Genomic DNA, 16,430 nt, shown 5'->3' with positions numbered 1-16,430 from the left:
TTTTAAATCTTTAAAATAATATCTAATTTAGTCAATATAGTGACAAACTATATTTTGTCCCTAAAGTTGGTTTTTATTTAATGATGACTATTGAGCTATTGTTGGATCATTAATAGTCTCATGCATGAGATGTCAATTTCTTAATGAGAAGATAGTATTAAAGATCTCATATCAATTAAAAATAAAGCAAACAAACATCTCCTTACAAATTAATTTTATATGAGTTCTTACGTTATTTTATAATACCAACTTTTATTTTATGATAGTATAATTTGTTCACTAGTGCAAAAATAACAATCAATGATAGCTTACTATGACGGGTGTAGTTTACCTGTCATAAAAATAGTGCGGTGACATTTTTGTAATTATTATGAAATTTATTATGACGATTAAAATTAGAACTAACATAGTAAGTATTTACTATGTCTGTTCAGGGTAGAACCGTCATAATAAAGTTTTACTATGTCATATTTTATTATACCTGACATAATAAGTATTTAACCTAAAATAATAATAAAAATTTAATACTACTGTACCCCTCTACACGCGTCCTTCCTCAACGTTTTTTGAACCCTACAGTAACCCTTCTCGACGCACATTGAAGCTTCTCCTTCCTCAACATTTTTTGAAACCCTATGATGGTACCCCTTCTGCAACTGAAGCACTTCTCCTTCCTCAACGGTTTTTGAACCCTACAGTGGTACCCCCTTCCGCGGCTGAAGCGCTTCTCCTTCCACCATCTTCACTTTCTCCTCTCAAACAAAACCCTTCCGCGTCGAAGCTTCTCCTTCCACCACTGAGGTAGGTCAATCGAAACTTATAAACGAAAATTTGATGCGTTTGCCATTTTTCCAAAACTTGTTTGGTTCCAAAACTTGAGTTTTCCACTTTTTCCCCTTCGTGCAGTGTTCATGGTGCGTTTATATTAGTTCATTCTCCTTCTCCTTGCAGCTTCGTGCGGTGGTTTCAGGTTTGATGAGGTTTGATGCATTTTGCTTATGTTACAAATGCATTTGCAATTTTTTGAAACTGAGAATGTGCTTTGTTGGTTTGCATATGAAATTTTCGAATTGGTACTTTAATTGCATACGAAAATAGATTTAGAAGTGAATAGGTTTCTATTGTCATATTTTACAGCAAAAAAACTCAAGTTTAAAAAAAACACCAAATATACTCAAGCAATACAAAATAATAGGATAAAAACTTATATTCAGAGGTGGAGCAGTTCATCTTTCAATCAAATTGAAGTTTTTAGAGTTTTATTTAGATAATCTGAATACTTTTTTAACATTGATATGCAGGTGATTGTTATTAATGAATGGAAGAAAATTAATCAATGAAAGGGTTTGTTTGGATAATATTAATATGCAAGTGATTGTTATTAATGAATGGGGAAAATGTGATCAATGAATGAGTTTTTCTGTAAATTAATATGTAGGTGATTGTTATTAATAAATGGAAGAAAATCGATCAATGAATAAGTTTGTCTGAAATTTATATGTAAATGATTGTTATTAATGAATGCTGAAAAATTTATAAAGCAATCGTTTTTAAAAATAAACAAATTTACTATGATGGTTATTGCAATAGATGACATAAAAAAACGTATTTACTACAACGAGGGTTTGAATATTTGTCATAGAAAACCACTTACTATGATGATTCCGATAAGAACCATCATAATAAGTCGTATTTTCTATGACGGTTCTAGAAATACCAGTCATTGAAAGTTTTCGATAAACATATTATGACAGGTATTTTCTACATTTTATGACGGTTCACACACAACAATCACAGTAAGTCAACTTACTATGTCAGTTTTTCAACCAACATAGAAAGTGCAGAGTTTTTATGACTTCTGATTCTATGTCGCCATCAAAATCGTCATAAAAAGTCCCGTAGAATCGTCATAAAAAATCTTTTTTGCATTAGTGGTTTATCTTTAGAAACAAAAAAAATTAAAGAAGAAACCTCCACTAAATCTAATCTATCTTATTCCTCCTATGGAAATTAAATGTTAATATAATATTATGTATCAACAATGAAATGAATAAAAAATGTATGTCGAAATAGTGGTAAAATAACAATAATGTTCTAATAACACAAATATATTTGATGAATGTTGATATTAAAGAATCTATATGACTCATCTTACGGTGGTAATAGTTATAACAATAATATAATCTCCTATAATAGTTAACTACCTTTATATATTTTTGTAAGCTTAACTGGTCTCAATATATTCCTGTTTCCAAAACTCTGGTCCTTTATAAAAGTTTTTTATGGGCAACTTTCTATTGACCAGCACATTCAACACAAAGGTTTGCATATATACTCTATGTGTACTCTTTGCGAAAATAAGGAAGAATCCATTCAACACTTATTTTTTGAATGTCCTCGTGCTTTGCATATTTAGAGCTAGATACAACAATTTTTCTCTAATTCTCATTTCTCTAATGTCGATGATCTCATTTCTCATTTCTCTAATGTCGATGATCTCATTTCTCATTTCTCTAATGTCGATGATCTCATTTTTTTTGTTAAAAGTTATGGTAGTCATTTGGTTAATTTGATTAAACTTGTTGTGATTACTTTCTCTATTTGAATGATATGGCGTATGCGAAATTATGCTAGATCTCAAGTTAAGTTTGACTTTTCAGGGCCATTTCCACTATTAAAGACTTCATTTGTTTGGTGGGTAATTCGTCTAAAAGCTCCATGAGGAATGATATGTTTGACTTCTCTATGCTTAATTTCTTTGACATCAATACACGAAGTAGCAAAGTCCTTCATCCTATTCCTATTAGATGGGATTTCCCTTGGTTGGGTTAAGATTATTATTGATTGAGCTGCTAGGGGTTATCTTGACCTTGTTGCTTGTGGTAGTATTTTTCGTGGGAGTATGAGGGAGTTCATTGGTGATTTCTTTGCTTTCCTTGACATGCTTTTGAGGTTTTGTTATTGGCTTTTACTCTAGTTTTAGAAGGATGTCTCAGTCTCCTAGAGGTTTGTACTTGTTCCTCTTCTTTACTTAATGATTCATCTTTATCCATTTCTCCAACCCAGAATTTAGCGACCAAATTTACTTCTTTTAAGAAAATATCAGTAGGATTAGATGCAACTATATTCATTGCCAAGATGGTCAAACATAACTCATGAGTCACCTGAAGAGATTCAAACAATTTTGCAAGAACAAATCATGAGAAACAATTTTAGATGTAATCTGTTTGGCAGCAACAAATTTAGGAAACATTTCATTAAATGCAAATCTGAGTTGAGATGATCTTTCAAAAGGTCACGAGTAAAAATGTAAAAAAAATAAAAATAAAAAATGAATACTTCTCTAATAAGAAATGAAAAAGAATGAAATAATGGAAGTTCACGAGTAAATGATATATATACTTTGACACTCAATTTAATAAAAATTAAACAAATAATTATTAGTATTGAGAGATTGTATTTTTATGATTTTGTACTAGTTCTTACATAAATTTTAATAACCTATTCTCTTATATTAATTATATGATGATATTTTTTTTCTTATTTAAAATCATCATTGACTAATTATATGATGATATTAAGTCTTACATTAATTATATAACGTCTTATATTAATATAAAAACATTATATTAGACATGTAATAAAATATAGTTAAATTAATATACTTTTTCTTAAACTAATTACGAATTAATCTATTAATAACTATTAATTTATAAAATATTGAAGTTATATAAATACGATAAATTGAAAGACCTTGGAGACAAATTTAAATAACCCAAAAACTAGATGATAAGCAATCTATTCTACATCTGAAGAACACATAAATGCACGAAAAAAGGCCATCATAAAGGAAACATATATAAGACAAAAAAAAAATACCCACATTCAAATATTAAATACTAAATGTTGATCAATCAGTATCTTTATTATGACATTTATTAAGAATTTAAAAATATAATTTTTTATTAAGATACATGAAAATATATTTCCCTCTAGATTTTAATATACTTTTCTATAATTTTTAATAATTTGTTAATTCATTAGCAAGTATTCTATGCATACTTGTTAACTAGACCCAAAGTTTTCATATGTCGTAACCCGACATATATTCTATTGCTACGATATCAGTTATTTCTTATTAGTCAATTTTTTTCGTCAAACTGAGTTTTTTCTATATTTAAAAATTGATTAGTTAGTTTTTAAACTTTCAAACTTTAAAAAGTACAGAAGTTTAATTATTTCATCAATTTTGTAACAATAAATATTAAACTTAAATACAAAATGAGATTAAAATAATATATATATATATATATATGATTTTATTAACTTTATAATAATAAAAAATTAACTAAATTTAGATATAAAAAAATACTATAGCACATATTTTTAAAATCACAAGACTAAATTCATGAATTTAAAAATATATACAGTAGTGAATGTCTTCTGCAAGTACCTCCCCCATTTGGCATTCACCCGAGACTAAGAAACTAAGAGTCGAAGGAGTAGCGCGAAATCAAGAAGGATCGTAGCGAAGCTTTAGTAACCTGCCCGAAGGAAGGAAGAAGACGAAGTCTTCAATAGTTCTCTAGGTCTCATCTCCCTAGCACGAATAATTGGCGCCCACCGTGAGGCTGAAAGAAACTAGCCGAAGAAAGAAAGTAGAAGGTCTCAACCAGAAGCATGGAGAGGATGACTGAAGCCGATAAGGCAATGTTGCTGCTATCTCTGCAGAGAGAGATGGTCGAGATGAAGAGGAAGACAGAAGAAGCTACCCAGAATAACGAACAAGAGATCCAGGCTCTTTGAAGGGAGAATGAAGAAATGAAGAAGAAGCTGATGGAGGGATCCTTCTGTTGGATTGACCAATGTTGTCAACAGGTCCTACATCTCCCCTCCCAACCCGAGACCGGTAGAGGAGACAAGAGACAAGGTCCCCACCCATGAGATGGATGGCGAATCCTGTCTGAACAAGTCAGCCAAAACGACTGCCACGATGGACTCGACCCATCGACACCCTTTCACTAACGCTATCATTGAAGTTCCGTTGTCCAACAAGTGGAAAGGTTTCAACAGAGACCGGTACGACGAGTCTACTGACCCAGACGAGCATATGGACGCCTACACTACCCACACGAGTCTCTACACCTCGGACGAGGCAGTGTTGTGTCGAGTGTTCCCTACATCGCTAAAGGGAGCAACCCTTAGCTGGTTTACCAAGCTCCCACCCAATTCCATTGATAGTTTCGCCACACTTGTGGTGAAGTTTGAGACTCAGTTTGCCACCAGCAGGCCGCATCACCTGACATCCATCGCCCTGGTGGGCATCCACCAGGAGAAGGGAGAGTCACTGAGAACCTTTGTTGACAGGTTCAATAAAGTGGCAATGAGTATTCGGAATCTCAGCCCTAACGTTGTTATGCATCATATGCTGACAGCCCTATGCCAAGGACCGTTTGCTGATAATTTGTGTATGCAGCCAGCCACCAGCCTAGACGAACTCAGGAAGAGAACTGCTAAGTTCATGCAGCTGGAAGAACTCAGGGAGTTCCGCAACCAGGCCCGTGCCGAGGCCAACGAAGAGAAGAGCAAGGAAGAGAAGGACCGTCAAGGCCGATTAGGTCAACGGGGTGACAGGTGCAAAGATAATAGGTACTGAGGGAGTCAGTTCTCAAGATACACCCCCCTAAGAGCCGAGAGTGGGAGAATCCTGGACGAGGCACTCAATGCTGAGTTGATCCCTCCTCTCAGGAAGATGGTCAGCCCTAACAATGTCGACCGAAGGAAGTAGTGTCGGTATCATCAGAATAGCAGACACTCCACCGAGGAATGTCAGGCTTTAAAGGACAAGATCGAGGAGCTCATTCAAGCCCGACACCTATCATCAAAGACTCATCGGATCCATCCATCCTTGAGCCTGGGGGCAAGTGTACTGCCATGGACCGACCGATCACTAACATGACTCGGTCTCCCTGACCAAGTTGACCGAGACCCTCACGGACGGTTAGACCGACCGACACACTTAATCCATTAACGCTCAAACCAAGGTCAGTGAAGCTAAGCTATCATTAAGAATTAGGTAATACGACCGTAAGTGTGATTCATTCCACTAATCAGGCCCAATAAAGTAAGTCCATTAAAATAATATAAATAGCACACATTTTAAGAAGAAAGGTACGTCATTATCACTATACACTCCCGAGTGCCGAATACCCTCTTTACTGACTTGAGTATCAGAGTCTCTTCTGCAGGTACGTTCCCCATTTGGCATTCACCCGAAACTGAGAGACCAAGAACCGAAGGAGTAGCACGAAAGTTAGAAGGATTACAGGGAAACTTTAACAACCTGCCCAAAAGAAGAAAGAAGATGAAACCTTCAATAGTTTTCTAAATTTTATCTCCCTATCAGGAAGGAAAAAAAAAAGATAATGGGATAGTAAATCTTGTCAAAATCAAATTTTTACCTTAAATAAGTGTTGTTTCCAAGATACGAGTCACTATATCGGAAGGATCAAGTTTATTATTCTTTTATAAGGTAATATTATTCTTTTCAACGATGAATTTGCAGGATTTCTCATATTTGCATCAAGGTAAAAATATTAAGTGTATTATAATAATAATAAAATATTATATATATAAATTTATAATAAAATAAAAAGTATTATATATTAATAAAAATATTTAATTATATTATAAAATTTAAATACATAAACGATTATCTATAATATATAGTTCTATAAGATAATCGATTATGATAACATTATATAATCGATTATATGTTTTACATAATTGATTATATAAATAAATTTTATAATATAATTAATTATAATAATAAAATACTAAAATAAATAATAATAATAATATAAATATATCTATATACCTATAATAAAAAAATATTATTAATACTAAAACTATAAATACTTAAATAGTAAGATAACAATAATATTTAAAATTTATTTATAAAATAATAATAAAATTAAAATAATAATATTAATTAAAATAAATTTTAAAATAATGATAATAAATATAAATTAAAAAATAATACTTAAATAAATTTATTAAATAATAATAATATTAATAATATTTTTTAATTTTCTTTGTATTAAATATTTTATAATATTATTAATAAAATAAATATTAATTAATAATAAAAGTAAAAATAAAATTATAATATAATAAAAATAATCTAGTTGTTTAAATAAATTTTTTATGATAATAATATTATTAATATATATATATATATAAATAAATTAATTAATTTTTTAAAATTATTTTTAAAGATAAGAGTAAATTAATTAATTGGCCATATTCCGAGAATAATAAAAAACTCGTAATTTTTAAAATAATTATTCTAACAGTTAAAAAATAATATAAAATTTTATTTAATTTAAATAATACAAAAAATATTTCATATTCTTAAAAGTAAAAATATATTTATAAAGTTACATTTTATACTTTTTAAAATAATTAAAAATATCTCATAATCATCAAATCACTTAGGAACTTTAATAAAAAAGTTTACAAATACACTCGAACCCACCCAATCCAATCACCCTCTTAAAAATATTATAAATATATAATATTTAATTTATAATTAAAAAATAGTTTAATAAATATAAAGTAAAATTCAGAAAATATATATGCAATATTTAGTTGTATAAATATAATAATGAAAATCCAAAAAGATCGAAATATGCACATTAACAAGAAAATAAAAGCAAGGCTACATTTTAGATTTTTTTTACCCCAATAGGAAATTGAATTCTACATTGGATGAAGTTTGACTCGAATACTAGGTAGTTTTTAATTTTTTTTTTGTTTTTTATTTAAAAACAAAACGAAGAGGATATTAAGATTTTAAAATAAAAAATATTATCTTAAAAAATAAATATTTTTGAAAGAAATTTAGAAAAATATCTGTTTTAAAAATAAAAAATAAAAAATGTAATACTGATAACTATTTATTTATAAATAAATAAAAAATATTAGGGAAATGTAAACGTAAAAATGTAAAAATAAATCATGTTAAAAAAAATATTGCAAACCAATTTTCAATTTCCTCATTTATGTAATTTTAAAATTTATTTTTAATTATACAGATAATTATTACATTCGGAAAGAAGATTCTTACATAGGAACTCATCTAAATAGTAAAATATTGTATGGCACGAAATAAAAGGAAGAGAAATGTGATGTAGCATTAGGGTTAGGGTTAAAAAAATGAGATGATTTTTGTGGCCGTTGGATGATGGACAATAAATGCATCTGCGTGTGCGACAGCGCAGCACGGTGAGTGGTCCCCTTCTTTGGTTTGTTCTTTCTTACATTGGCACGTGTTGTGTCAGTGTCCACACACGTTTTGTTGCCTTATAAACCTAAGTACTTTGACATCAATGGCATATCTCATCCTGTCACATGTCACAACGCAACCACTACCACATAAATACTCCACACATTCACATGCCCTCATCCACTACTCCTCTTTTCATTGAGGGTTGTAAAATAATTTTATTAGATTAGAAAAGAAAATGTGAGAAAATTTATATATTTGAATTGAGGGTATTTTAGAAAGGAAAAACTAATAAAGTATGTATGTGAACGATGTTATGGTTTTGAAAATATTTTAAATTATTTTTAATGATGTAAAATGTGAGATTAGAAGTTTGTGTATAAAAAAATTAAAAATTAAAATATGAATTGTTTTTTATAGATTTTAGTTAATTAAAATAATGTAAAATTAAAGTTATAAATAAAAATAATTAAATAATGTAAAATTAATTTAAATAAAAAATAAAATATTTTAAATATTTTTGTGTTATATTAAATTTTTATTATTATTTGTTTTGTTAATTAATATTTTTTTTAAGAATATAATTAAATAATTTTTTTAGTTAAATTTATGTTATTATATATATATATATTAATTAAGTATATATATATATTTTATTTATATAAGAATATTAATATTAATGATGATTTTTATTATTATTATGAAAATGTTAATATATTTTAAAAGTAAATGAGCATTTAAAATTTGACTAACATAAGTTTTTTTTATGTTTAAAATTTAAAAGTAGTATGATATATGAATTAATAACATAAAAAAATAATATTTTATATTTTATGTATCATTCTTTACTTGAACTTGATTGGTATAAAATCATGATAAAAAAAAATTTTGAAATTGGAAAATCTGAAGAAAATAAAAGATAACTTAAAAAAAACAGACATAATCGATTATTCATAGTTTTCAGCAGCATAACCGATTATGTTTTGTGTTCAAAAATGGATATAATATAATAATATAATCAATTATGCTTCCATTAACACAAAACATAATCGATTATGCTAAAAAAAAAGAAAGATCGGTTATGGACTATTGTTTATGGGTTAATCAATTATGGATTATGTATTTTCATATGGTTAATCATTTATGTATTGTGGAATATGTAAAACATACCTCAGATGTAAAAAAGTGAAAGAAAATGAGGGGCTCATATGTAATCTAACGATGCACACGTGACTTTCTCTTCATTCCTTCATAAATTTTTGCAAAAGTGAGTAGAACCACTTTGCTCCCATCCCTCCACATTCACAGAAGCAAACACGGGGTGCATCCTCACTTCCATTTGCATCAATAATGCACACCTGATCCAAATACAGTGTTAGAGATTCGTTGTTTTATCTTCTTCATATTATCATTTTCTGCTTTATTAAGTTTAGATTAAATATTTTTTTCGTCCATGTACTTTAACGTGAACTTGGTTTATGTTTTTAAACCAAATTTTAGATCTCTTGTGTAACACCCCATAATTTACATATAACTATTACAATACCGGTTCTACATATTTCTATACAAACTTACAGTTTTTCAAAACATTCCTAATACGTGATTAGGACATATAGAAATACAAATATTTACTATATAAGTTTCAAAATCAACGCCTTAAAACTCTTCTGATCCTCAGACACTTGTAAGATCATCTGCTCGTGTACGTAGTACAGTCATCGCAGTTCAAACACAACAAGAAAAGCAAGAGTAAGCTAGTGAAAATAGAATTTTATAATATACGCAATTAAATCAAAAGAGAAAACCAAGTTACATGATCAATTTCTCAAATTATACAATCTTCTTCAAATGCCAACACTAAAACAATCACATAGATCTCACATGGATCTACACATCCAAGATATTCAACAAACAACGTCTTCCGGAAGACCCGTATTAAGTAAGTCCTACCAGAGACTAACACCTGATCCAAAGATTACCAGCGAATCCAACAGAAAGGATCAGGGTAAGTTCAATACAACCCAAGCCGTGCATCTCATATGTCACGGTGTGCATGAACTCCCACATCAGCTTCTCACCACCTGATATTTTAGTCTACGTGACTTAGATCATCAGTGAAACTCGGAGATCTCTGTTACCACATAGGCATCAATACTTAATACACAACAAACATCAGTCCATACATTATCCCGACATCAATATTTAATACACAACGAACATCAGTCCATACATTATCCCAAATGTATGAATTCAATTCCATACCATTTCGTCATACAATATAATTCAAAAAGTGATCCAAAATATTCAAAAGTCTATTTGACGTAAAAAAAATAACACTTTAATATTAAATCATTAAAACCGAATATTTCCACAAATTTAAATAATATATAAACAAACAACCCAATATATATAAACACACAACATCCCTGCAAGAAAAATTGAATATTGGGACCACGTCCCTTCCGCATTCAGATCTTCTATCCTAGGGTGCTATTAAAAATTAAATTTAGCTTCCTTTACCTCAATTGCTTGCTTTCCAAGCAACTTTTAAAATTTTATTCCCCACCGTTTGGATAAGCTTCAAGATTTACGGGCCTAATGCAAATTATCCAAACAAAACAAAATTTCAGTATATAATAGAATAAGTTGAGAGGATTAAACTTCTCAACTGACCCCACCAAGATTGATGACTAAATCCTAAGGAAAAACAGAGAACAAAGGATATTTAGAGTAAAAATGAACTTACTCTGTTTGAAAATCTGATCGGGTAGAAATGTTCCTTAACTCCTCTGCTACAGCGTGGTATGATCAGATTCTAAAATAGATGAGGTATGAAGTGAGAAATTAAGAGAGAAGGGAGAGGAGAGAAGTTGGTAGAGAGAGAAAGTGATTTGGAAGAATGAAGAAGAAAGTGATAGTGTGGGCACACTGTTTCTGCTTTTTTTTTTAAAAAAAGTGCCGTTACATTATCTCCAACTACAAAAATTTTCGTCCTTGAAAATGAACTTACCAAGAAAAAGATTAGGGTATGATGCTCGTATCACCTCTTCAATTTCCCAAGTGGAATCTCCAGAGGTGAGATCCCACAATACTTTCACCATGGGAATACTTCTTCCACGAAGTTGTTTCACTTGTGAATCTAAAATTATGATTGGCTTCACTTCAAACGACAAATTTTCTTTGACCTGGATGGAATCAGACTCTAGAATGTGGCTAGGATCAGGTACATACTTTCTTAGCTGGGATACATGGAAAATATTGTGAATGTTAGCTAAAGAAGGAGGCAAAGCAATTTCATAAGCCACAGGACCTATTCTCTTGAGAATTTGATAAGGTCCTATGAACTTAGGAGTCAATTTCATGGATTTGAGTGTTCTTCCTACACCAGTGAACGGTGTAACTCTCAAAAAAACATGCTCGTCCACAGAGAATTCTAAAGGTCTTCTTCTTTGATCTGCATAAGATTTTTGCCTTCTGAGAGATGTTTTTAATCTTTCCTGAATCATTTTCACTTTCTCATTGGTTTGTTGTATTAATTATGGTCCAATTAACACACTCTCACCATCCTGAAACCAGCACAGAGGTGTCCTACACTTTCTTCCGTATAATGCCTCGAAAGGAGCCATTCCTATGCTAGCTTGGTAACTGTTATTGTAAGTGAACTCTACCAATGGTAGAATTTCATCCCAACTGCCCAAATGATCTAACACACAAGTCCTAAGCAAATCCTCTAAGGACTGGATAGTTCTCTCTGATTGTCCATTAGTCTGAGGATGATATGATGAACTAAGTCTGAGTTTAGTCCCCAAAGCTTCTTGAAGCGTTTGCCAGAATCTGGAGGTGAATCTGGGATCTCTATCTGAAACTATGTTGGAGGGTACACCATGCAATCTGACTATTTCATCTATGTAAATCTGGGCCAACTTCCGCATAGAGATTCTCAAGTCTATAGGTAGGAAGTGTGTCGTCTTTGTCAACCTGTCCACTATGACCCAAACAGAGTCATGTTTCCTCAAAGTACGTGGTAAGTGGATAACAAAATCCATTGAGATACTATCCCACTTCCACACAGGAATGTCTAACTGAGTTAACATGCCTCCAGGTCGTTGATGTTCAATCTTTGATTTCTGACAAGTCAAGCAAGCAGCTACAAACTTGGCTACATCATTCTTCATGCCATGCCACCAATAAGACTTCTTGAGATCTTGATACATCTTGGTCATCCCTGGGTGTAAACTGAGTTTGCTTTTATGACCTTCAGATAACACTGTTTGCTTTAGTTCATTATCCTCTAGTATGCATATTCTATTTTTGAATCTCAAAATACCATCCAGTTCTAAAGAGAAGTCTTTAGCTTTGTCAGTATTTAATAAGCCCATGATGTTCTTCAATTTTGAATCTTCCAACTGCTTCTCCTTCACCTTCTCCAGAAATTCATTAGTTATAACAAGGGTATTACAACTAATGCAATTTGAAGACATGGAAACCTCCAAATTCATACTCCTAAAATCTTCAATCAATGCTAACTCTCTAATCATAAGCGAAGACATTTGTATCTTTTTACGACTCAACGCATCTGCAACAACATTTTCCTTCCCAGGATGGTATATCAGCTGGAAATCATAGTCTTTTAAAAATTCAATCCATCTCCTCTGCCTCATATTTAACTCCTTCTGATCAAACAAATACTTCAAGCTTTTATGATCACTAAACACATTAAAACTAACTCCGTAAAGAAAATGTCTCCATATTTTTAAAGCAAAGACAATTGCTGCCAATTCTAGATCATGAGTTGGATAATTTCTTTCATGCACCTTTAACTGACGAGAAGCGTAGGCAACAACTTTCTTATTCTGCATCAGAACACAACCCAATCCCTGATAGGAAGCATCACAGAAAACTTCAAAAGACTGATTGGTATCAGGGATTGTCAATACATGAGCATTAGTCAACCTTCTTTTCAACTCTTCAAAGCTTTTCTCACATTGTTCAGTCCATGCAAAAGGATGATCCTTTCTAGTCAATTGGGTCAAAGGAGCCACTACTTTAGAAAAGCCTTCTATAAATCTCCTGTAATATCCTGCTAACCCGACAAAACTTCTAATTTCTGTAACTGTTTTAGGACGTTCCCACTGAAGTACAACCTCCACTTTAGAAGGATCTACTGATATTCCCTGTGCAGAGATGACATGTCCTAAAAATTGTATTTCTGACATCCAGAAGTCACATTTTGAAAGTTTAGCATATAACTGTTTTTCTCTCAAAATGTTCAGGACGATTCTAAGATGTTCTGCATGTTCTTCCCTTGTACGAGAATAGATCAAGATGTCATCTATGAACACTACCACAAACTTATCAAGAAAAGGTCTGAATATCCGATTCATATAATCCATAAAAATAGCTGGAGCATTAGTCACACCAAATGGCATGACCAAAAATTCATAGTGACCATACCTTGATCTAAAAGTAGTCTTCTGAACATCTTCCGCTTTCACTGAAATTTGGTGATAACCTGAGCGCAGATCTATCTTAGAAAAGACAACTGCCCCATGCAACTGATCCATCAAGTCATCAATTCTAGGAAGAGGATATTTATTCTTTATTGTCAACTTGTTTAATTGTCTGTAATCTATGCATAGACGTGACGAACAATCTTTCTTCTTCACTAATAGCATTGGAGCTCCCCATGGAGAAACACTAGGTCAAATGAATTGCTTCTCCAATAAGTCTTCTAGTTGTTTCTTCAATTCAACTAACTCTGCTGGTGTCATTCGGTATGGGGAAATTGACACAGGGCCTGCTCCGGGAATCAAGTCTATTGCAAACTCTATCTCTCTTTTAGGTGGAAGTCCAAGAATCTCATCAGGAAATACATCCATAAACTCCTGAACTACAAACATATCTTTTTGTACTTTATCAGTAACTATAGAACAAGCCAAGAGCATAAAACATTCTGCACCTTCTCGTATCTCTCTCTCAAACTGATGAGCTGAGATAACCTGCATTCCTTCTAATTTAGGGAAAATTAACTTCTTCCGACCACAATCTATAAGGATATGATTAACAGACAACCAATCCATTCCCAATATAACCTCCAAATCTTTTAGAGGTATACAAATCATGTTGATCTTGTATCTCTGCCCATTTATAATTACTAGACACTCAGCACACATGGAAAAAGTTACTATAATACCTTCTGTTGGTGTAGAGACCACCAACTCAAATTATAATTCTTGGACTAGCAACTTAAGTTTCTTAGCATAATCAAAAAAATATAAAAGAATGGGTTGCCCCAGAATCAAACAATACAGATAAATGTGTTCCAAGGATAAGACAAATACCTCTAACAAGGCTATCAAACTGCGAAGGTTTAGCTCCACTAATGGCAAAAACTCTACTAGTAGCTTTGGGTTTTTGATTACTATTTTGTTGTACTTGCTGCACTCCGCCAGAATTTGGAGCTCCCAATTGGACACGACAGTCTTTTGTAGCATACCCATATCTATGACATCTATCACATGTAACGTTTGGCACTGGATGAGGACAAAATTTAACTATGTGTTCCCCACCACATCTAAAACATCTGACATTTGGTAACAACTGAGAAGTAGGTCCTCCACTCCTGAAGGATTGAGGTCTGGAATAAGGCTTATTTTTATCTTCATATTTGGGTGTGCTTCTAGAAGGTCCTCCCACTTGAGGCTTAGCAAGTGTGCTACTACTTTTCAAACTCTCCACTACTTTTGCTTTCTCCATTAGAGCAGGGAAATCTCTAATAGACATAGGAATTACCACTTCTTTAAGCTCTTGCTTCAACCCAAACTCAAATTTTCTACATCTCCAAGCCTCAGTCCTGGTCTGGGTGTAGAATCTAGCTAGGTGTTTGAACCTAGTAGCATATTCAGTGACTGAAAAATTTCCTTGTTCCAGCTGCATGAATTCAATTTCTTTTGCATATCTGACACTATCAGGAAAATACTCCTCTAGGAATCTTACTTTGAAGTTCTCCCAAGTAGCATCTTCACCTTTGTCTTCCATCATTTGCTTCATGCCTATCCACCAAAACTCAGCTTCTTCAATAAGCATATAGATGGCATAAGATAACTTTCTCTCTTCAGGGCATTGAGTAGCTTTAAAGATTCTTTCTATGTCTCTCACCCACTGGTCTGCTCCATCTGGATTTACCTTCCCATTAAACTTGGGTGGATTGTGTCTCAGAAAATCCTCCAGACTAGAGGTATGGGGTTGTTGATGAAGCTGAGATGCATCAACTGCTAATCTAGTAGTTTCTAATTGATGAAGGGCGGCCTGATGCTATTGTGCCATAGTAGCACTCTGTTGTTGCAAGGTTGTTGCCATCATCTCTATTGCCCGAGCTAAGTTGGGCATATCTACTGGTGGAGGAGGAGTAGGTGGTCTACGTGCCATCTTCTAAGCACATAAAGAATTGGATTAGAAATTACTAAAAATTTCCAACAACATCTTTAAGACAAATTAACTTCAAAGAAATAATCACACGAAACAGGTAAAAAAACACCAATCAAAACTTATCTCTGAAATGTACTCTAGCTACTTACAATTAAGATAGAAAATAATCTTGATCCAGTCATGAGTGTGCACCCTCACCACTCTATCAAGATTCTTTTCATTCTTATTACTTTCATCTTTATTCATAACAACTAATTTGACTCAAGCACAAACAAAGTTTCAAGAAAACAACTTTGTTAAACATCCTATTAGAGACTTTTAACTTAGTCTTAAGCTAGACTTAAACAAAAATCTACACACATGAGAAACACAATAAACCCACTACCCTCAGGTTATCCTAAGGATGAACCGCTCTGATACCATTAAATGTAACACCCCATAATTTACATATAACTATTACAATACCGGTTCTACATATTTCTATACAAACTTACAGTTTTTCAAAACATTCCTAATACGTGATTAGGACATATAGAAATACAAATATTTACAATATAAGTTTCAAAATCAACGCCTTAAAACTCTTCTGATCCTCAGACACCTGTAAGATCATCTGCTCGTGTACGTAATACAGTCATCGCAGTTCAAACACAACAAGAAAAGCAAGGGTAAGCTAGTGAAAATAGAATTTTATAATATACGCAATTAAATCAAA

The 16,430-nt window shown here is 32.1% G+C and overlaps 2 protein-coding genes and 2 long non-coding RNA genes across 4 annotated transcripts; 2 read left to right on the top strand and 2 right to left on the bottom strand.

Moving 5' to 3' along the window:
* Positions 1-626: 626 nt before the first annotated feature.
* LOC150024754 (uncharacterized) lies at positions 627-2,998 on the top strand. Its single transcript, XR_016516142.1, has 3 exons — positions 627-801; positions 907-970; positions 2,661-2,998. It is a non-coding gene; the product is annotated as an uncharacterized LOC150024754 (long non-coding RNA).
* Positions 2,999-4,993: 1,995 nt separating this feature from the next.
* On the top strand, positions 4,994-5,656 carry LOC137817950 (uncharacterized). The gene has a single exon (XM_068621175.1). The coding sequence runs from the start codon at positions 4,994-4,996 to the stop codon at positions 5,654-5,656; it is 663 nt and encodes a 220-aa protein (XP_068477276.1).
* Positions 5,657-9,582: 3,926 nt separating this feature from the next.
* On the bottom strand, positions 9,583-11,193 carry LOC137819140 (uncharacterized). The gene is made up of 3 exons (XR_011082235.2): positions 11,034-11,193; positions 10,808-10,882; positions 9,583-9,645 (listed from the first exon to the last, which is right to left on the bottom strand). It is a non-coding gene; the product is annotated as an uncharacterized LOC137819140 (long non-coding RNA).
* A 3,358-nt stretch (positions 11,194-14,551) lies between these two features.
* Positions 14,552-15,070, bottom strand: LOC137805614 (uncharacterized). Its single transcript, XM_090296140.1, has one exon. The coding sequence runs from the start codon at positions 15,068-15,070 to the stop codon at positions 14,552-14,554; it is 519 nt and encodes a 172-aa protein (XP_090152266.1).
* Between the last annotated feature and the right edge of the window lie 1,360 nt (positions 15,071-16,430).

The sequence above is a fragment of the Phaseolus vulgaris genome, chromosome 10, assembly GCF_051622355.1.
Source record: "Phaseolus vulgaris cultivar YP4 chromosome 10, ASM5162235v1, whole genome shotgun sequence".
Lineage (NCBI taxonomy): Eukaryota > Viridiplantae > Streptophyta > Magnoliopsida > Fabales > Fabaceae > Phaseolus > Phaseolus vulgaris.
Note: the sequence above shows the minus strand (reverse complement) of the source record. Positions and strands in the feature narration are given on the sequence as shown.